This window comes from Cavia porcellus, unplaced genomic scaffold, assembly GCF_034190915.1.
Source record: "Cavia porcellus strain 051 isolate PalLab524CR breed Dunkin Hartley unplaced genomic scaffold, mCavPor4.1 scaffold_2, whole genome shotgun sequence".
NCBI lineage: Eukaryota > Metazoa > Chordata > Mammalia > Rodentia > Caviidae > Cavia > Cavia porcellus.
The window spans coordinates 39,933,117-39,955,389 of record NW_026947485.1 but is presented as its reverse complement, the minus strand read 5'-3'; the positions used below and the strand labels follow the sequence as shown (position 1 = coordinate 39,955,389).

The window sequence follows — 22,273 nt, the reverse complement described above, 5'->3', positions numbered from 1 at the left end:
AAAGGTGTAAGAGTAGATAAGTACATAATAATAAAAATTTAAGAAAAATAAAGCACACGTTTAAGTGCAGACTTCAGAGACTTTTATAGGTAAATGGATGCAACTTGAGACTATACTTATTAGTGAAATAAATCAAGTCACATATGTGTAAATATCATATTATTTCATTAGTGTGAGAAGTTGAATGAAATGGCGTATGTATATATGTGTACATAAACTAATTAAGGTAGTTATACCTCTGATTTCTCTGAGTTCACTGAAGAGAAAGATTTGTGCTCATGTTGTTCAGAAAACTGAATGTAGATGTCTTGTGCTCTGGGTGAATGATTTGAGGATGACAATGAACGATGTATGTACCACTGTTGCCCTGACTGACATGTTTTGAACTTTTGTTTCAGTTTCTTTTTCTTTTGTTTTAGTTTGTTTTGTTTTTCTCCTTGAAATAAAATGGATTTTTAAAAAAAGTACTTCAGATTCTACCTGGTATTAACCAAGTATAAAAAAACATTTGGAGGCAACTAGGAGAATTTCAATGTGGGCTATGTGTTAGATGATATAAAGGGTTTTTACTCATTTCAGTAGATATGATAATGACACAATGTGCATGTGTGTGTGTCCTGACCAACTAGAGACACAATCTACAGTTTTTTTACACAGTCCATCTCTTGAGGCATATTTACATAGGAAGTGAGGTTTTCTTTCATTTACCCTAGTGAGGAAAAAGCAGGCATGGAAAATAGAACTACTGAAGCGAAGTGATAGATATAGAGGTTAATTTTACTTCCCTTTCCATTTTTATGACTTCCCTAACATCCCCTCAAAAGTACATAGCTGTAACCCAAGAAGCCTCACAGTTCTGTCAATTGCCACACAGCAAAGCCTCCACATACCATAGCCATGTGCCCTGCAGAACTCACCTGCTTGGATGAAGGCTGCTGTTTCTCTTGCTTCCACTGCTTTATCTGGGCCTTCGGCTTCTTAGGAGGGAGAGACTTCACTTTGCCTTTATCTCGCAACCTACAATAAGATGGCCAAATGTCATCCTAACTCCTTCTGAGTTCTCTCAGCCCAAGAGATAAATTCATTTTCTCTTTCTTTCTTTCTTTCTTTTTTTCATCGTTCTTTCTAAGCCCAGATAAGTTAAGTCACTCTAAAATGGGATCCTGCAACAGACTATTCTACATTGCGTACTTGCTGGGGTTTCTGTTTCTGCTTAAAACTTTACATAAATCATGAAAACTTTCATTACCGTAACAAATATTTCATAAAGATTCATTTTTGTACGCAACACTAAATTTGTTGTCTCAAACACAAATTACAGCTGAGCCTCAAGTTATGTGGTCTCAGCAGACAAAATTGGCCATCTGGACAGGAAGAAGCTTTTCAAAAGAGAAAAATGGCTTCAAAGCCTGCCCTAGATGGCTCCTCCGTGGCTCTCCACCATTTGATCCAAGAGTAACATCTCTGCTGGTGTAGAGTCTTATGTGTTAACACCTCCTCCCCAAGTGGGCCTGGCATATCACTAAGCATCTTATATCCAAAAGAATGCCACAAGATGAAAAGAGCTACATAAAAACAAAGAGCTTACAAGTCACCCGTTCTGTGCCGCCCTGCTGCATCTCACCTAATTTTGGGGCCTCGGTGAGAGGGAAGCGCCAGGACCTTTCTTCTTTTCTTTCCATCAGGCAGCTCCACCTGCTCTACTTCAGCCTTGGTCTGGAACCCTGCCCACGGGGTGGAGCCCACCTTCCCCTTCTGCGCTGGGGGGGTCTCACTTTGATCCTGTGTGTGATTTTGAGCTGCCTTCTGTTGCTTCTCCTTTACAGGCTCTTTCTTCTGCTTTTGAGGCTCACTGGTTCCAGGCTTCATTTTCATTTTTTGCTGCATAAAACAGAAATCGCTATTTGGCTTTTGGATGAGGTATGTTTGCTGTAAAAACTCACCAGAGGAGGAGCTTAATGTGAGTTTGGTGAAAAATTCTTCCCTCATATAGGTGGCGACTACAGAAAAGTAGAACTGGAACTGGAACTACACGCAGCCCAGAAGCCTTGCCGCTGTGACGGTTACTGGGCAGGGGACACAAATAACCATTCTCCTTTCCATAATTCACAAGTAGAGTACAGCATTCACCTAAGACTCAAAAGGCAGGAATGAGGGACAACAAAGATATAACACACATGGAAGGGAAATACCAGGAAAGGAAAGAAAGCAACCACCAGAAAAAATGAAGTAATAAAGGCTAAAAAGTCTAAAAAGTTTTTTTCAAACTCAATGATAATGCTAAACTATAGGACGAGGAGCTGAGACAAAAACAAAAAGATAAACACCAAAAAATCTACACATGGACATGTCAGAGTCAAATTATAGAATATCAAAAACAAATACCTTCAAAGAAGTCAGGGGAGTATCTTCCATATACAGAAACAAGGGTAAGATTATATTCATTTCTCTTCAGAAATCACAGAGCAAGAGGGACTGAGATATTTAAAGTTGTGGGGGGAAAAAATCAGCCCAGAATTCTGTATCCAAAAAAATTATCTTTCAAAAGTGAAGGAGAAATAAAGACCTTCTCAAATAATCAAGGGAACATGTTACCAGACGTACTTTGGAAAAAATGCTGAACTAATTTCTTCAGAGAGAAGGAAAATGATGTAAGTAAAAAACTCAGATAAGGCAAGGAAAAGCATTAGAGAAAGAATAAATGATAAGTACGAAAAGATGCTGTGATTTCAAACAAAAATGTATAAAAGAATTTTATATTTATCTGCACTAAAAGAGCAAGAAGGTTCAAAAGAAATTAATGTTAAATAAGTATCTATTACTTTACCCTCTCATCTTACAGATCTAGATAGGTACACTGACACAACCAACACTTACTATACACCTATTAAGTGCCAGACTGTTTCTAAGGAAACAGATATAAAATAAAGTGGCCTGGTGGAGAAAAGAGATGTATTCAGTAAAGTAAACTAAAGAAATAAAAATCCAAGAAATTACTTATCTGAGAGGTGGGAGAAGGCTACTTGTAAGAGACTCATCTGACCTGAATATGAAAAGTGAGAAGTATCTTTCTGAGTCAGGGAAAAGGGACATTTTTACACAGAAAGCATAGTACATGCAAGGATATAGGCAATAAATAATGCAGGTCACCTGAAGCAATAGCTAAAGGAAAGAGACAGGTGTTATTAGATGAGATAAAATGTTGATCTGAACAGGTTCTCTAACCCAGAGTCACTATATTAATCACCAAAATCACCCATTCATTGGTTATGTCCTCGGCTACAAAGACTACAAATGTTCAGTATATAGGCAAGTTAAGGTGTGAAACTGATGAGAGCTACAGCAGTTAGAGAATGCATAATAAACTGGTTCTATATGTTCTAGGGGAGGATGGGTAAGAGAATGAGTAATGACACTGTGCTGAACAGGTAGCAATGTAAGTGATAACAACTGTGTAATCCTCATCAGTTAAGTGAGGCAGATGTTGTTAAACTATTTTAGAAACGGGCTCAAGAAGTAATTTGCCAAGGAGCATGTAGCAAAAAAGATACAGAATCAGGGTTTGAACACAAGTATGCCTGTTTCTAAAGTCCCCACTATTCCCTCTCTACCACACAAGATTAGAAACAGTACTAAAACATAAAAATTTAAAAAAAAAAGAAAGAAAGAAAGAAAGAAACAGGACTAAAAGCACCAGGTATCACATTTCTAGATCTTTCAAAGAAGAAAAAAGAAACCTGGACAGCTAAAACCATTAGATGGCATAAAACCTTCACCTCAGCCATTAGGTTCACAACGGCTCACACAAAACACTGTATGGAAACTAATGTGCTTCTCCTCTGTCCTAACACACGATGGGCCAGCAAGGAGAAGATGGCCTGGAAAGTCCTAGTTTACCAGGAGTAAAGGGTGAAATAGCCTAAATGGACAGAGAACTATTCTAAGGGGGCAGCATCACAAACTAAACAAAATTAAAGTTTAATTATGCCCTTAAAAAAAATAAAAGACAAATTTAAGTTTTGTACCAGGCTGCGCTGGATCCTCATTTCCTTCATTTTAAGTTTCCTTCGATCTTCCAAAGAGAACTCCACTATTGGTCTCTGTGTCAGAGGAAGATAAAATATTATTTATTACTTCCCCACCCACTAGGGGGACTGAACCCAGGCCTCAGGAATTTAGACTTTAAGCACAAGAAGCTGATTGTCCCCCACTCCCAAACCTCCTTCTGCAAAACAGAGGCTGCTGCTCACTTCCTCTACTTTAAGGTAAAGTGCCAGTTCAACAAACAGCCTACCCAGTGAGGAGCTCCTTGTAACCAATCATCTTAGCACCTGCAACTGCCACTCATTCCCTCCCCGCTTGCCCACTTATTACTTGTTCCCACCACTCCCACATCAGAGGAAACAGGGTACAGACAAGACACGCCTTCTGCAGCTGCCCTCAGACCAGGTCATCCCAGGGGTAACACTAACCTTAAGAGGCCCAAAGATGTCTGGATTGTTGTTGATGTGGCGGAGGGCTCTCAGGGCATGCGCGTGCTCCTGGAACTCAGCAAAGGCGTAGCCCAGGGACTGCCCCTTCATGTTCCCATGAACTCCTTTAAGGTCTCGCATCACTCGACACTGTAAGTAGAATTAGAAAAAGACACAGTAATTACAAAATAAGCAGCCTTGCCTGACATGAAGAACTTTAACACAGTCAATAAGAAATTGTCTGATGGGCTGGGGGGTGTGGCTCAGTGGTACAGCACTTGCCTAGCATATATAAAGTACTAGATTTGATCTCCAATATCTTGGGACCAAAAAAAAGAAAGAAAGAAAAAGGAAAAAAGAAAAGGGATGGAGGAAAAGGAAATCAGTTTATATAAACAGAATCTTCACTTATGCCATCATAACAATCAAATATGCTGGAATAATTCCATCTAATTTAAATACACCTACTGAGAGCACAAACCAAATTAGATGCTTCTTAAGAATTCATAGACATCAACACAGACCTACACATAAGCACATAAATACAAGAAGACTTCCTGAGGAAAATTCCTGATAGCTAATTGTTCACAATACATACAAACTAAGAGGTACAGGGCTCTCAGTTACATAACAAATCCTCACTGAGTAGACAATTGTCCATAGCTCTCATTCCTGAAGAAAGCCCCCAGGAAGGAAACTAATAAAGAAGGGAAGAGGCCTCATGGTTGTAACTGAGAAAAACATTTCAAGCATAGGAAAAAGCTGCCCTAACATGCAGCCTCAAAAATACAAGAAATTTCAGCTTCCTTTCCTCGGTGTCAGGTGCTCTCTGAACAGATTTTTCCCTAAATCCTTAAGCAGGCTATAGCAGGCACTGGGGCAATGAGGTTTCATAAGCTATTTTGAGAAAACTGATTATTTACATAGGATTACCCCTGAGTTGCTGTTCTCGTGTAATGGAAAAGTCCAAGTACAGGGGAGACTTGGATGCTTCCCTTGGGTTATATCCAGGACCCACAACGAGCCTGCAATACTACTACTCTACACTGCAGGGGAATCAAGAAAAACACACAGTGAACGCCTGTTTTTAAGTCACTGTCTTGCTGAGAAACTATGCTATACCAAATGAAAGACTAAAGAGAAAATCAATATAATGTACACACAGAAATATCTCTAAATTACAATTAAATTTTAAATGTGCACATGCTATAACATGGTTATACTGTGGAAATCAGTGTGGAGGTTCCTCAAAAAACTAGGATTGGAGGTTCCATTCAACCCAGCTATTCCCCTTCTGGGTATCTTCCAAAAAGAATTAAATACATCATACTACAGCGATATAAGTGTACTCATATTTCCAGCAGCACAATTTGTAATGGCCAGATCTTGGAAAAATAACTTAAATGCCTACTGACTGAGGAATGAATGAACAAAAGATGTAGTATTTTAGTGCAGTAGAATACTACTCAGCCATAAAGGAGGATAAATTGGAGACTTTTATAGTAACTAGATAACAACTTGGAACCATACTCCTAAGTGAAATAAATAAGACACATGTATCATGTTGCCTCATTCCTGTGAAAAGCTGAAGGAAACAACATATATATATATGTGTATATGAATATAAAGAATAGTTAAGATAGTTATACTACAGATTTTTCTGAGTTCACTGAAGAGAAAGATTTGTGCTGGTATTATTTGGACAACTGAAGACAGATGCCTGGTGCCCTGGGTGAATGATCTGGGGATGAAAATGTGTCACATACAGTGCTGCTCCATGATGGATGTGTTTTGAAATTTAATTTTTTTTTCTTCTTTCTCTTGATTTGGAAAAAAATTAAAATAAAAAAAAATTTAAAAAAAGAAAGAATGACTATTATCAAGAAATCAAGCAATAACAAATGCTGGATGGGCTGTGGGGAAAAAAAACCCTTCTCCATTGTTGGTGGGAGTGTAGCCTGGTGCAACCACTGTGGAAATCAGCGTAGAGATTTCTAAAAAAACTAGGACTATAGTTCCCATTCAATCCAGCTAGTCCCCTTCTGGGTATCTTCCCAAGAATTAAACACATCATACCACAGTGATACATGTGCACCCATGTTTATAGCAGCACAATCTGTAATAGCTAGATCTTGGAAACAACCTAAATGTCTATCGACTGAGGAAGGGATGAAAAAAATATGGTAATTTTATACAATGGAGTACTACTCAGCCACAAAGGATAACCTGGAGATTTTTATAGGTAAATGGAAGCAAACTGAGACCATATTCATAAGTGAAACAAATCAGACATACATGTATAAATATTGTATTTTCTCATTAGTGTGAGAAGTTGAAAGAAACATATGTATATGGATATAGTTAGGATAGTTATACTACAGATTTCCCTGAGTTCACTGAAGAGAAAGATTTGTGCTAGTATTGTTCAGACCGTTGAATGCAGATGTCTTGTGCCCTGGGTAAATGATCTGGGGATGACAATGTGCCATGTATGTACCATTGTTGCCCCATGACTGATGTGTTTTGCAATTTTTTTTTTCTTTTTTCTCTTTGAAAGAAAATGGCCTTGGGAAAAAAATGCTCGTATGGTCTCTGCAATCACATTACAGCATCTACTGTAATACATGTTAGCTGGGTGTGGTGGCACAGGCTTGTGATCTCAATGCTCAGGAAGCTGAGGCAGGACGACTGCTGCAAATATAAGGCTGGTCTGAACTACATAGTAAGACCCTGTCTCAAAAAACCAAAACAGAGGCCAGGGATATAGCTCAGTGACAGAGTACCTGCCTGGCAAACACAAGATCCTGAGTTTGATTCTTGGTACCGAAAAAAGAAAAGAAAAGAAAAACCCCAAAATAAATACTTGTTAAATTAACTTTTTTATTATACTTTTTTTATTATACTTTTATCATACTTTCTCACATTCTGCTGTAATCTGGTCAGATGCAAAACAGTTCTAAGAAGAAAAAAACAAAACCAAGAAAACTGCCTAACTTAGCCTTGCATACAGACAACACATCCAGAAGAGAATCTGTTGACAAGCTGGCACCAAAGAAGTAAAACAAACACTCAGTCTAACCTAGGAGAACCAAAGTTCTGAATGGACAGGCAATGCTTACCTCTTTGATGCGCACTCCCTTCTCCCCTCTAGTGGCATTCAGCAGCAGCTTTCTGAGCTGTTTGTCATCCACAGCCTTTGGAAGATTATGCAGGCAAAGCCTGGTCTGGGAGACAAAGATATTCTGGTCCTTAAGTTTCTGATGCTTCAGTAGCTCAAACTGAAAAAATTTAAAACCAAAAAATTGTTAATAGTTTAATCCATCTTTAAAAAGACAGGTTCATAATCCTCTAAAAGGAAAGACCATTCCATCCATCCTATAAAACCACATACAGAAAAAGAGGGAGGTGCCCATCCCATAGCCTTATATTATCCAACATAGGAAAAGGAAGGTTCAAAAACAGGTGGTAAGATCATAGGCTCCAGCCTCAAATCTAAAATAGAAGGCCTTGCAAGGTTGAGACAGAAGGATCGTTATGAGTTTGCAATCAGCCTGGGCTACAAAGTGAGTACAATGCCAGCCCAAATTGCATAGCGTGACCCTGTCTCAAAAAGACATTAAAAAAAAAAAAACAAAGTAGAAGGCCAGGGGCTGGGGTTTAGCTCAGCAGCACAAGCACCTGCCTGACAAGCACAAGGTCATGAGTTCAAACCCCAGTACCAAATAAAATAAAATAAGATAAAATAAAGTAGAAGGCCATTGAACTGATGAAATCTTTTTGTTTTCATCTTTTCTAAGATGGGGTCTTACTACCTTGGCTTTAAACTTGCTATGTAGCCTAGGATGACCTCAAACTCACAATTCTCCTGCCTCAGCCTCTTGAGCGCTGAGATTAAGGTATATGCCACCACACCTAGCTGTCATATGAAATTTCAAAGATTTGATTTCTCATCTACAAAATGGAACTGCAGATCCAAATATATGAATCTCTCAGCACTGATGTGAGGCCAAAACAAGATTATAAAAGAAAAAAATTCCTAATTCAAAACATGATCCATAATAAATAATAAATAATACTGTAGTTAACATCTATTTCTGGTCCTCACCCATCCACTAACTTAAAATAATTATCTAGTGCCTCCTTCCAAAAGGAACTGGAATTTATTTGACAACACTTGACAGAATGGTGTCTTGTCTCAACTGTGCCACCTTGAGGCAAAGGCAGGTCCATAACCACAGAAGCATGTTCGTCCTTAATGCAGCTCCCTTCACACAGCTGCCACAAACACTAGCACCCTGCTGACCGAGCCACTCTGTGACAACTGCATGATCTGGCAGCACACTACTCAGCAAGAATTAGGGAAACTGGAATAAGGCCCAATTCATACAATGCCACGTAACACTGATTATTATATCTGGATATATATATATATACATGGCTAATGTATTTGCTACTTCACTGTGTTTTTTTCTAACAAGCTATAAATAAGGTAACTTACACTTGGCTCTTTGGTAAGCCAATACAACATTCAGTAATTGTTTTTGATTGACTTACAAACTATGGTGAGCCTAAAGGCTGGTGCCTAAGCCACTTACTCGTTCTCGTTTGGCCATATCAGCAGGACTCACACCCTCGGCAGCCTTCGTTCCAGCACGGATCACTGCAGAAAAAGGGAAAAAGGACAAGACATCACCAAGGAAATTTTCACTGAACAACAGGAGGAATGTGATTTGAATGATGCAAACTCTCTGGACAGGGCCCATAGGACTGTGTTGGCCAGGGCATAGTGGCATTTGGTTGGGTCCAAAAATAGGCTACAAGGCTAAGTTTTGAGTTTTCAGTACTCTGAAGGACTAAAATACTGAACATTTTGTGATTTTGTTGTTATTCTCCTTCTCTCCCTTCACATACATATGTGAAGATGAAATGGGCTGGAGGAAGTTCTGAAAATAAGTACAGTTAAGACATTTAGCATGCCAAATGCTCCACCTACAACCTGCCCCTGAAACTTAGCTGCTCTTCATGTACTTGAGGGCAAATCCCTCAGCAGTAAGATAAGCCAGCTTAGAGAACAGACCTACTGCCAGCGAGGCCTAAGACCAAAGGCTGATGCTCACATGACCAGTCACGATTGTGCAGCTGTGCAGGAGGAAGGCTGAGAAATACTATGTGACCTAGAAAAAGAGATTTTTTTTTAACTTCAAGCTAATTTCTGATTTTCCTGTGACATAAAGGAAGGGTGCTAGTTGCACATTTTAAATTTATGAATAATTCAAAAGAGAAATTTTAGTCACAATTTTCAATTCCTCCAGATGCAGCAAAGATAACCTGAGTTTTTCCTACATTTTGGCTTGCCAATCCTCTAATAAAAAGTCTAAATGCAACCAGGAAGAAAAGAGAACAAGACTGGTTAATCCTCAAAAATAGGTGAAAGCTGCCTAATAGAAAGCCATACTTACTAAAGTGGAATAACAATATAAGCCAGTAAAGGAAGAAATTTGGGTTCTTTAAAAATTTGAAACATGCCCCAAAACATGTAATTGCTAGCTTACTGTCACAGCACAAGGCCAGCTACTTAAAAGCCTGGTTCCCACCTTATTCCCCTACTCACAGCCTTCTCGGGCCAGATAGAGGTTTCGGGTTCCGGTAGGCTTCTTCACTTTTTTTGTCTGAAGTTTTGCAGCCTCATCACGGGTCACAGCCAAGTCAATCTTGAGCTGCCGGCCATCCAGTTTAAGCCCACCACCCTGTAACAGATTGTATTCCTCTCTTCAAATACATAGCAAGCAGAAACTAAACTCCTGACGAGGAACACTAACAAAAAGGACTCAGCAAACTACAGAACAATTATGCTATGAGTGCCACACCGTAGGATGTTTCAGCCTGGCTGGTTACAAGGGATCTCTGAGTCTCACAACACTTATTATAGCTGTGCAGAAGGCATACTGAGGGCAAGCTGGGCATGGTGCTACACACGCTATAATTCCAGCACTCAGGAGACTAGACAGGAGGACTGCTGCAAGTTCAAAGCCTGCCTGAAATATATATCAAGTGAGTTCAAGGTCATACTGAACCTTGAACCATATGGCAAGACTTTATTTAAAAAATAAAAAATAAAAAAGCGCTGGGTGTAGTGGTGCACACCTATAATCCCAGGGTTTGGAAGGTTGAGACAGGAGGGTCACCATGAGTTCAAAAGCTACATAGTGTGTTCAAGGCTGGTCTGAACTACATAGTGAGACTCTCTCAAAAAACAAACAACCAAACAAAAGACAAAGAAGACAATTTACTGAGGGTAACTGGGCACACACTTGTAACCCCAGCACTTGAGAAGCTGAAGCAGGAGGATGATTGTGAGTTCGAGATCAGCGTGGGCTACAAAGTAGGTTCAAGGCCAGCTCAAACTGCATAGTGAGACCCTGTCTTTAAAAGACGAAAAAGAAAATAGTACTAAGGGTAATCAGCAGTAAGGAATTTACTTTATGGAAGTTGATTAGAACTAAAGTAGACCTAAATTGAGAAAAATGATCTGTTAATAGATGATTTTTTAGTATTTTAAACAAAGTTAATGAAATGGTAGTATTAACTCTACTCAAGAAAACTTTAGAGATAAGACAATAAAGGATAACATCTCAAAACAATGTATATTTGGTTACAGAACACATAAAAAAATTTTAAATCATATATACTTTACCTCTTACACAATGTGCTCCACATCATTGCTTGGTTTTTTTGTTGATTTTTAAGACAGGGTCTTGCTATCAAGTTCAGACTGGCCTTGAACTCACAGCAATCCTCCTGCCTTAGCCTCCCGAGTGCTGGGACTATAGCCTTTATTGATTTCTTAATGCTTTCTTGTCCTAGTCTTTCATATTATCAGTCTAAAATAGAGGCTGACACCCACGCAGTAATCAATCTCAGACATTATTATATGTGTTTCCTAGCCTAAGAAATAGGGATTTTACCTACCTAATAGGACCAATACACTGATTAAATAAAGCAATGCATGTAAAGTTCAGTGCCTAACACACACCAAGTTCTCAGTATTAGCTTTATTATTAATAGAACTGTGTGAACACTGGATCTTACCTGTAGGAGCCACTGTCTCCTATCTTACAGGGCAGTAATATAAATCTTCTAGAGCTTCAACAATACAAACAGCCCACTGTGGCACACATGATATAGGTTCACCACCACTGTTATAGGGTAAAAGAAATACTTTTTTAAGCTGGGTATGGTGGGGCAAGCAAGGCTATAATCCCTATTCAAGAGGCTAAGGCAGGAGGATAACTGCAAGTTGAAGACCAGCCTAGCAAGACCCTCTTACATAGCAAGACCCTCTCTCAAAAAGAACTGAAAAGAAAAACAAAAGGCTTTCTCACCTCAGTCTCTGGAGAAGCAGCTGTGAGGCATTTCTGAGCAGCTTCTTGAGTCATGAACTGTGCAAATGCACAACCTACACAGAGGCACAAAATTAAGTTAATCTCAAAATCCAAGATCAACCAGGAAGCCAAAGACAGTACTATATATGACAAATAGCCACAACCTGACACAGAATCTAAAGGGTAAGAAACATCCTTTTATTAAGCACTATAAGACAGGCTCCATGTTAGGGAAAAAGGGTCAAAGGCAAATCTGATAGTATGCCTGTTCTCCATGAGAAATTTTATTATTTCTTTTATCGTCTCTAATGTATCATAGTACTGCAGCCTCTATGACTCTCTTCTTAATAAAACTCATACAAAGCAGTAGAAAAATACCAGCAGAACACTAAATTCAACATCATTTACTGAGTGCCTATTAAAGGACTAGTAGGTGAGGCAGGAACGACTTAACCCTAAAATTAATTACATTTCACTGTCTCAGAGTCACTTGGGAGGCATCAGATAATAGAAGATCTGCATCCTAGGGTAAAAAAGGCTGCTATCATATGAATACCATAGGAAATCAGAAAGCCATACACTCAATTCTTGGCTCATGCTTTAGAATCTTCACAAGGCCTTCATTGGTTAAATGTAGGGCCAAGCAGACCAACAAATTTCTGCTATTGACAATAAGCAGGTTTGTAAGCACAGGAAAAGAAAAATGTCTTACAAAAAAGAAATAAAAATTTCATATTATTTTGCTAGCAACCCTTTAAACTTTAAGTATGTTCTCATATATGAAAATACTACCATATCACCTAGAGCTAAGGGGGCATTATCTCCTGTAGGAATGAATGGCAGCCACCTAACTGAGAGACACATGTGGCAGACCAACCCCAGGATCACCATTTAGTGAGGCTATCTCTGCCTCCATCAGGTAGGGCTGAAGGCTCCTACTTCCATGTCTTTACCCCTTCCCATCTCTCACTCGCATATCTCTTATGTCACTGGGTAGGTTATATCTTCCCAAACAGAATGAATGCCTTAGAAATAAGAACCACTGACTCACAGCATATAGCGTTAACAGATATTCAACAGGAAGAGATGATTACAATTAACCTCCACTTCCATAGTTCTGCATTGGTGGATTCAACCAACCACAGAATGAAAAAAATGTGTCTATACTTACTATGTATAGACATTTTCTCTTAACACTACCTAAAATAATACAGTTGAACAGCTGTTCATATTTTATTAGGTACTTCAAGTAATCTAGAGATGACTTTTTAAAGTATGTGGAAGGATTTAAAGCATAGGTTATATGCAATTTTATAAAAGAAATCTTAACATTCACAGATTTTGGTGTCTGTTTTGGTCTTGGAACTAACGCCCCATTGGTACCGTAGGACAAGTATAATAAAAATATAGGGGAGCCAGGGATTTGGCTCAGCAGCATAAGTGCTCGCCTGGCAAATGCGAGGCTGTGTGTTCGATCCTCGGTACCAAAAAAAAAAAAAAAAAAAAAAAATTACAGGGGGAAATGTTTCTAATGGGTAGATTAGCCTACTTGTCTAATATGAAGAAAATGAGTGCTTTCTTGGTAGCTAAGAATTTATCACTGGAATGTCCAGGGTCAGTACTGAGTTCAATTCTAACATTTCCCTACAAGTCTACAGATAGTATTTAGCTGTTCTAGGTAGTGAAACAACATGCTCAGAGGGATATTATGAAAGGAAAACTGGGATGCATGAGTAGGCAGAAAAGATACCAGAAAAAAAATAAGCTAGGAAGACAATATATTAAGAAAAAAATTAAAATGTCTTTTTAAAATCATTAATTGTTCATACTAAACATAACACAAGTTGTTCACAAAAAGGACATCTAGCAAATCAATTAAGACTATATTCTGAAACTATCAACTCAATACACTACTGTACTCAAAAAGAGATAAAAGATACTAGATACCATCAAAGTAAAATAATATCATATCTGCACTGGGAACATTATAATGAGTTCTAGTTGCTCATTTTTAGAAAAACTGGATATGAAGAAGATCCAAGAAGTGTAACTATTAGAGCTTGAAGACATCTCAAGTCATTAGCGCTAGCTGAATCCATGCATTTTACATATAAGAAACTACAGTACGCAATAGTTAACTGCAAAAAATCAAGCAGCTAGACAGCGGCACAGCTGGGACTATGTACCTAATCTCTAGGAAGCTATTCAGTACTGCCTTATTTACATTTTTTTAGCTGAGAAAACACTGAAAAGCAAGTAATTTGAAGAAGGTTTAAGTTCAAACAAAGTGCGCGCATGCGCACACACACGCACACAAATAGGAGTATAGCCCAGTGGTACAGAGCACTTGCCCAGCATTCACAGGTCTTAGGTTTGATCCCTAGCACTGTGAGGAAAAGTTATTAACCCATGGATAAGCTCTAGAGAGCCCACAAACTCTCTGAAGTGGCATCTCCCTCCCCACAGAGGGAAGAGGCTTATAGCTCTTGGTAGACCTCAAAGGAACCAAGAATCAGAACTAAGAACTCAGTGCTTTAGAATGCACCAGCTCATAAAGTCAAAGATTATGAATGGGTTGAAAAGATGTTTCTGTAATAATAATGTAACTAGAATGTGGAGTAGTTAACTCTTCCAATACAAAATGCATAGCTTTATGGGGAAAAATTGATTCAAGTAGCATGCCTGCTACATAGTTTTTCTTCTGACTGTTGCCATGCAACAAAGTTCTCTGGCAGTTTCCATCTTTAACAAAAACAACAGAAAAAAAAAAAGATCCTAATAATTTCAAGCAATGCAGAATGATTAATACCCATGAGATGCTATCACATTTGAAATTCAAAGAACAGCAACAAACAGAATTCATTACCCAGAGTAAAAAAGCAAGAGCTTAAAATGCTTAGACAAAATGACAGCTGGCAACACCATTAAAGATGCTGAGTTTGACATTGTATTTCAGAAAGTCCTTGGGCTTCTATAGAAGCCAGTGGGCTGGAATGGACTGTAAGCCTTCTCAGAATAGCATCTTTTGCTCTCATGTAAGGTAGTCAGTGCCTCGAACAGTGACCAAAACACTTTCAGGTGAGGCTAACTGACAGCAATTACCTTTAGAATGCTCTGTGTCTGGATGCAAGACAATGCGGACATATTTAAGATCTCCAAACTGCTGGAGGAGCTCCCCAAGTTCTTCTTCCTCTGAGTCAAAGGACAGATTTCTATGGAATACAACCAAAAAGGTCATAAGGAAGGTCAGTGACAAAATGAGATCCTAATACCATCAAGTGTCCTTTCCTCATAACCACCCTCCTTTGCTCAAAAATAGGCCCAAAAGGCAGGGTGGCCCTCAGTCGCTAGGCTTCTGCTATATGACTCTGTCCCTTCATCCCAACTGGATGACCTCCAATATCTTCCCCAGGAATTTGAAACTTAAATAAACATATAGAAAGACAAGAAGTTGTAGGTGCAGAGTAAGTTCAAAGACGCACTAAGTTCAAAATAGCAGTGCTTCACCAGAAAGAGACTTCGGGGTACTATAAATATTGTGTATCATAACCTAGGTGGTGGCTACATGAATATATACATGTGAAAAATTTCACTAAGCTGTACACTTTGAGCAATTGACCTACACAGAATGTTACACCTTTAAAAAAAAAAAATAGTAGTGTCCTCAGAGAAAAGATCCATAGCCTCCTCCAGCAGTGGGGGTCCCAGATCTAGATTTTTATCCCCTTCTTGAGGTCTTCTCTTCAACAACTTTGCTTCTATGAGATATCCCAGTGTTCATCCAACAAATACTTTTTCACTTAATGTGGCCAAAATTAGTTACTCTTACTACAACCAAAAGATTCAGACACAACCTATGAAAATGCCAATCTATTGTAGCTGGAAGAGCAGAAAGAGCAGCTCGCAGTAAAATCTACTCCACCCCCAATCCCTGCCACCCCTTTTCCTGGACATAGGTGGCATACATCACTTTATTCTCAACTCTGCTTTAAAAATTCACCAAATCATTTGGGCAAAGTGGGTATCACCCCTGCACTCTCCCTAAATGTCCAGCACCAGAATTATTCAAACAGTTAAACACTTGATTTGCTCCAATAATGCCACTTCAAATATAAGAAATGACATCTCAGAGGATAAAACACCAAGACTGCTGCTACTACCCATCTTCTGTTTCACAGATCTGATTCTCCTAAATGTCTCATTGTTTGGTAAGTCTCATGGCATCTAACCTTCTGGATTAGGTAGAAAAACAGTGCCAAAGAAGGAACTGAGGAAGAGAGGCAGGGAGGGAGAGAAGGTAGGGAAAAAGGGAGAGAAGAGGGGAGAAAGGAGGAGAAAAGAGCAAAGATGCGGGGAGAAAGGAGGGGCGGGGGAAGGAGAAAGGAAGACAAAATAGAGAAGGGACTGGATGGGACAGGGCAGGACAAGATGGGGTGGGAGGAGAACTATGAAGACAATGCAAACCGGTTCTTGAGACAGGAGGCATACCTGATAAAAACAGTTTTCCCTTCATTCACATCAGAGGGTAATTTCCTCTTCTTTGTCTTTGAGATTTGCATACCTAAGGTAAGAAAAAAAATAAACTAACAAAGACTGGTGCAAATCATATGACACAGAGCTAACTTCTTAAATATGTAAAGATCTGCATAAATTAATTTTAAGAAAAATTTTAAATGGACAAAGGATAAACAACTAAACATGAAAACTCATCATTAAAGAAAAACAGCCAAGCTGGGTGTGGAAGCACTGGGTGAGTAATTCCAATACTCAAGAGGCTAAGAAGGCAGGAGGATCACTGCAAGTCTGAAGTCAGTTTTAACTATATAGTAAGACCCTGTCTGAAAAATATAGGAAAGAGAAACAGCCAAACACAGTGATGGTAATCACAGCTACTCATGAGGCTGAGGCTCAAGGATCTCAGATTCGAGGCCAGCCTCAGCAACTTAGTAAGTCCATCTCTAAATAAAAGGCTGAGGATTTGGCACAGTGATAGGACATTTGCCTGATATGCCGAGGCCCTGAGTTCAATCTCCAGTATGGCAGAAAAGAAAGAAAGAAAAGCAGCTAAGAAGCTGGAGGTATTGGGGGTAAAGCATATGCCATGCCCCAGGCTCAACCCTCAGCACGAAAAAAGAACGAAAAAAAGAAAAGGAAAAAAAAAAAGAATGAACGAAAGAAAAGGAAAATATAGTCCAAGAAAAGAGACACTATTTTTCACCTACAAATTAGCAAAACCAAAAAGACTAATGGAATACAATCTAGTGAAAAATGTGTAGTCACACAGAGTTGCACAAACCTGTAATTCCAGCCAGCATTCAAGAGGCTGAGACAAGAGGATTGCCAAGAGTTCAAGGCCACTATGAACTACATAGCAGGACCCAATCTCAAAAAACCAAAACAAAATTTATTTGTGAGAAAAAGATATTCTCATATACTGCTATGATAGGGTAAACTTTCTGAAAACATAATATGTAGAACTTTTGAGGACAAAATATACACATTCACATACATAAAAACATACATTTATATTGTGTGCATGTGTACATGTACGTGCTTTGCTTGTGATTGTGGTAAGACATTCTCTGGACACATAACAAACACTCACAGTGGTAGTCTCTCAGGATGTGTCCTATGAGCCTGAGGATCTGATTATTAAGGGATACTCACTGCATGTTCTGAAGAATAAGCATGTATGCTTACTTGCACACAGAACACTTCTGGAAGTTTACATGAGAAAAAAAAACAGCAGTTACTTGTGGGAATTGCTGGGCAGATTGGTGAGGAACTTTTAATTCCCTATTATAAGCTTCCTGCACTATGCCTTTTAACCTTCATTATTACAAACCAGTTCTTAAAAGTTTTTAGGAGAAAGAATAGTAAGAAACAGCTAATCTGGGGATCTCATAATGGTGTCATTGGAACAGCTTCCATTCTAAGGTAGCTACCATTATCTTCCCAGAAAAAGCATATTTCCTCAGATTTCTCATGTGATCAAGCCAACAAATCAGACTTACAGAAAAGGAAACAAAATAGCTGAACAAAAATATCTAATCAGACAAATCAAAAGATCACTAATTGGCCATTTCTCATTCTGTAATGTACTGCCTTCCTCACTAAATGAGTTTATTCTCAATAAAGGCAGCAGTGGGGATTGGTAATAGTTTTACAAAATGCTCCCACATGTCCTTGTTATGAACTGAACTGTGTTCCTCCAAAATTCATATACTGAAGTCCTAATACCCAAAGTGATTGTATCTGGAGACAGAGAACTAAGAGAGGTAATTAAGGTAAAGTAGGGTCATAAGTGTGGGGCTCTATCCAACAGGGGTGGTGTCCTTACAAGAGACCAGAGCTTGTTTTTATTTATTCTTTCTACCTCCGGAAGCACACAGGGAAAGCTATCTGAGGACACAGGCAGAAGGCAGCAGTTTGCAAGTCAGGAAGAAAGCTTCTCTAGGAACTGAATCAACCAGCACCTTGAGCTGAGACTTCCAGCTTCCAGAACTGTGGGAAGGTACATTTCTCTTGGTTAAGCTGCCAGTTTGTTGTGCTTTGTCATGGAAGCCTGAGTTCACTACCCAGTCCTTTATCCCTACCTCCACTCAAAAGAGTCATTTAAAATCTTTTTTGGTGTTAATATGTAATATATCCTATTTATCCAATATTCATTTAATATGGCCAGTCAAGAGAAAAAAAAGTAGTACCTCAGCAAAAAGTGAGGCTTTAAATTTCCTAAGAAAGACTCTTAATCCTCAAGCACCACTCCAAACTCATTTAAAAAACAAAACAATAAAACCAGCGTGCAAAATCATCTTAAAAGAAAAGAATATAAAAGCTTCTTTTTTAAGTATTTAAACAAAAGTTTGATAGAATTTAGGGTCCTACTTAAAAAGAGTCCTGAAGCCCAACACGGTGGTACATGCCCGAAATCTAAAAGCTCTGGAAGATACAAGCAGGAGGATCACAAGTTCAAACCCAGCATGCACTACGTAGCAACTTAGTGAGGTTCTGCCTCAAAATTAAAAATAACAGGCCAGGTATGGTGGCACACACCTGTAATTCCATCACTTAGGAGGCTGAGGCAGAAGTATCATTATAAGTTTGAGGCCAGCCTGGGCTACAAAGTGAGTTCAAGGCCAGCCTGAACTGCACAGTGAAATCCTGTCTCAAAAACACCAAAAAAATAAAAAATAAAATAAATTAAAAGAACAAGAGATGGGGATGTAGTCCAGTGTAAAGGCCCTCAGTTTGATCCAGAGTATGCCAAAAACAAAGAAGGGTGGGACTAGGCACAGAACCAATGTGCATTTCTCAGTAACACATTTAAAATGTAAGGCAAACCTTCATCCTCTTGTTCTTCAGCGCTGCTATCACTTGATACCAGTTCCTCGTCATCATCAGTGCTACCTCTTTCCTCCAGGTCACTGTCCTCGTGTGAATCATCTTCATCACTGCTTTCTACAGGGGCTGCTGTCTTGACTGCTCTGCAATGGCACAGTCTGAATTAAGGATGTGACACATCAGCCACTCACATTCACAACACATACTGACTCTGCAGAAGGGGGCCATGAAGACAGGAGGATTTCCTATCTCTGACAGGCTCAGCAGCTTACCTCTTCTCAACTTTCATACGCTTGGTCACCTCTGATTCTTTCTTCTCCTCCTCCTCTTCTTCATCCTCATCCTCCTCCTCATCATCAATATCAACCCCGACGTCTCCATCGTCATCTTCTTTCTCTTCCACTATGCCATTTTTTTTAATAGAACTCTGAGGCTTAGGTTCAAAGCACTTCTCCTTACCTATGGTACAAGATAATGAAAGTTGGCAAATTATTTAATATCCAAAACAAGGTTGTCTTAACAGAAGTAGTATTTCCAAGTTTCTACTTTCTTCAGTTTTGGAATTTCATGTATATTTTATTGTACAGTCAGCTGTCCATTATCTACCAGTTCTACATCCTCAAACTCAACTAAAGATCAAAATTATTTTTAAAAATCTGCACTAAACCAGCCTTTTTCTTTCTCAGCCTTTCTCTTTTTCTCTAACAAGAGAAAAACTTGTTATACCATTCATTATAACAAGTACACACTTATTACACTGTATTAGACACTACAAGTAATCTAGAGACACCATATGGAAGAAGGTACTCAGGTTCTACACAAACCTACATCATTTTATGTTAAGGAACTTGAGCACTCAAGGGTTTTGTATGTGAGGAGAGTCCGCAAACCAATCCCCAAATTTATATAAAAGAAAGTAGGAGAAAAAAAAAACCCTCATTGCCCAGATTCCTCTGAAATGTATTCCACTTATTAAAGGCCGGGGATTAACCTGCTCCACAATGAGAGAATTGAGCAATTGAGCCTCAGAAACAGCACACCACCTACATACCACAGCCAGCACAGTGCGCATCGTGGGGCCCTGCCACAAGCTCTGATCTCAGTGAGTTCTATTCTCCTTGTGGCTGAAAAGCCTATTGTTTTCTAAATAAAACTCAAGTTTTAAATTTCTCTATCTTACTGTTTCACCATCATGAATGGTGAAATAACTGGAAAAGCTGGAAGAGAGCAAGTAGAAGAAAAACGAACTCAGGCCTCTCCTCACTCACAGCCACATTTTAGGAGTAGGCTAGGACTCAAAAGATCGTATGTTTTGACACTACATTACTAGATGGTCCAGTGTACATTGACACGTAGCCCTGGGCCCATTCCTGAACCTGCATAAATTCAGTTTTTTCTTAATGCTCTATCTTGTTCTTTTGGCTAATTTTGTGATTTGGTATCTCTGGTCCAATACCTCCACTCTCTTACAAGCAAGTTCTCTTTTAACATAAATTCAAGTCTTGCTTCCATACTCTTACCTCTTACCCAACACTACCACACCTTACCTGAGGCAGAAACAGATTGTGTATCTTTGTATTTATCCTTTGCCACAGCCCAGTCCACTGCCACTATTCGCCCTGTCAAACAGAAAAGCAGCATCAGAAAGGCTTTCCATAGCAAGCGCAAGGTTTTAAGTTCGATCCCTGTATCAAAAAAAAATTTAAAAAAAGAAAAGAAAAGAAAGGCTTTCCTCCATTTACATTCCAACTTCCTGAGTGACTTCCTAACCATCAAAGACAGTAATGAAAGCAGCAGAGAAAAGAAATACCAATTCAGAGGTTGTTGGTCATTACACAAAGTTCTCAGTAGCCAACTTTTTTAAAATAGTACACAAGACTGCAGCCTTTCTACAAAGTCATATAAAATGAAGTAGGGGTACAAAGGGGGGTACAAGTGGCTTCTCAACCCAAGGTGAAGCCTCTCTCTCAGGAAGACCATCTGCCCCTGCAGGTACTCCAGTCCCACTGATGGCCAGATGCAACAGGAATCTTTCCAGCCACATCTGCCAGTTCTGAGGCTCTTAAATATACAAATATTTTTTCCACAAAAATATAAATAAACAAAAATAAAAATAAAAAGGGTTGAGGATGATGCTCAGCAGTACAGTGTTTGCCCATCATGCGCAAGGCCCTGGGTTCAATTCCCAGTACTAAAAATCAAAAAATAACAGACAAAAAAAAATCAAATTCTGGAATAATGAGAACCCTACTCAGAACTCAGAAAATCCCTAAGCTAATCCATTCTTTAGATACAATATCTGAAAATCAATACCACAAGTATTCTTTGTGTGTGTGTGTGTGTGTGTGTGTGTGTGTGCGCGTGTGTGGACCTGGGGATTGAACTCAGGACCTCGCACTTGCCAGGCAGATGCTTATGTCACTGACCTATATCCCCAGCCTACCACAAGTATTCTTAAACAGTTTATTAATAGCTCATAAGCACTAGGTATGTATCACAATCAAGAAAAAAGAACCTCAATACCAACCTCCATCTATCGTTGAGTATCTTCCAGACATTCATTATGAGGTTAAGCTGGGCGTGGTGGTGTACATCTGTACTCCCAGCACTCTGGGAGGCTAATGCAGGAAGACAGTAAGTCTAAGCCAAGTGTCACAGCTTGTGTTCAAGTGTCCCCTACAAAGCCTCATGCAGGGGACTGAGGATTTAGCTCACTGGCCTAAGTGCCTGCCTGGCAAGCATGAAGTTGTGAGTTTGATCCCTGGTACCAAAAAAAAAAATGGCTCACACAGTCATAGGCGGGCTTTTTCACAAGTGGCCAGATCTAGAGTGTGACTGATTCATGGTGCAAAGCTACGATTAAGGGCAATTACTAAATCATTCCAACGATTGGTTTGACATGGTCCTAATCATAGTAGCCTAAATATCATATAAAGAACATAAAGAGGCTTGTCTTGTTCCTTGTTGCTTTGTTACTTCTGTCTACCATGAACTGTTTTCCTCTGCAATCCCTATCTGTGGTGCCACCATGTACTGGAGCCAGCAGACTATGGACTGAAACCTCTACAAACTGTGATT

The 22,273-nt window shown here is 39.2% G+C and overlaps 1 protein-coding gene across 1 annotated transcript in view; it reads right to left on the bottom strand.

The window, feature by feature from the left end:
• The window catches only part of Rbm28 (RNA binding motif protein 28), a 31,296-nt gene that overhangs the window by 1,814 nt on the left and 7,209 nt on the right, over positions 1 to 22,273 (bottom strand). The window contains exons 6-18 of the mRNA XM_003475167.5: positions 20,743 to 20,814; positions 19,468 to 19,654; positions 19,196 to 19,338; positions 16,343 to 16,415; positions 14,957 to 15,066; positions 11,855 to 11,928; positions 10,084 to 10,219; positions 9,068 to 9,132; positions 7,592 to 7,750; positions 4,473 to 4,622; positions 4,026 to 4,100; positions 1,625 to 1,881; positions 918 to 1,017 (exon numbers count right to left, since the gene is read on the bottom strand). Coding sequence (XP_003475215.1) covers positions 918 to 1,017; positions 1,625 to 1,881; positions 4,026 to 4,100; positions 4,473 to 4,622; positions 7,592 to 7,750; positions 9,068 to 9,132; positions 10,084 to 10,219; positions 11,855 to 11,928; positions 14,957 to 15,066; positions 16,343 to 16,415; positions 19,196 to 19,338; positions 19,468 to 19,654; positions 20,743 to 20,814 — 1,601 coding nt within the window. The remainder of the gene's footprint in view (positions 1 to 917; positions 1,018 to 1,624; positions 1,882 to 4,025; positions 4,101 to 4,472; positions 4,623 to 7,591; positions 7,751 to 9,067; positions 9,133 to 10,083; positions 10,220 to 11,854; positions 11,929 to 14,956; positions 15,067 to 16,342; positions 16,416 to 19,195; positions 19,339 to 19,467; positions 19,655 to 20,742; positions 20,815 to 22,273) is intronic.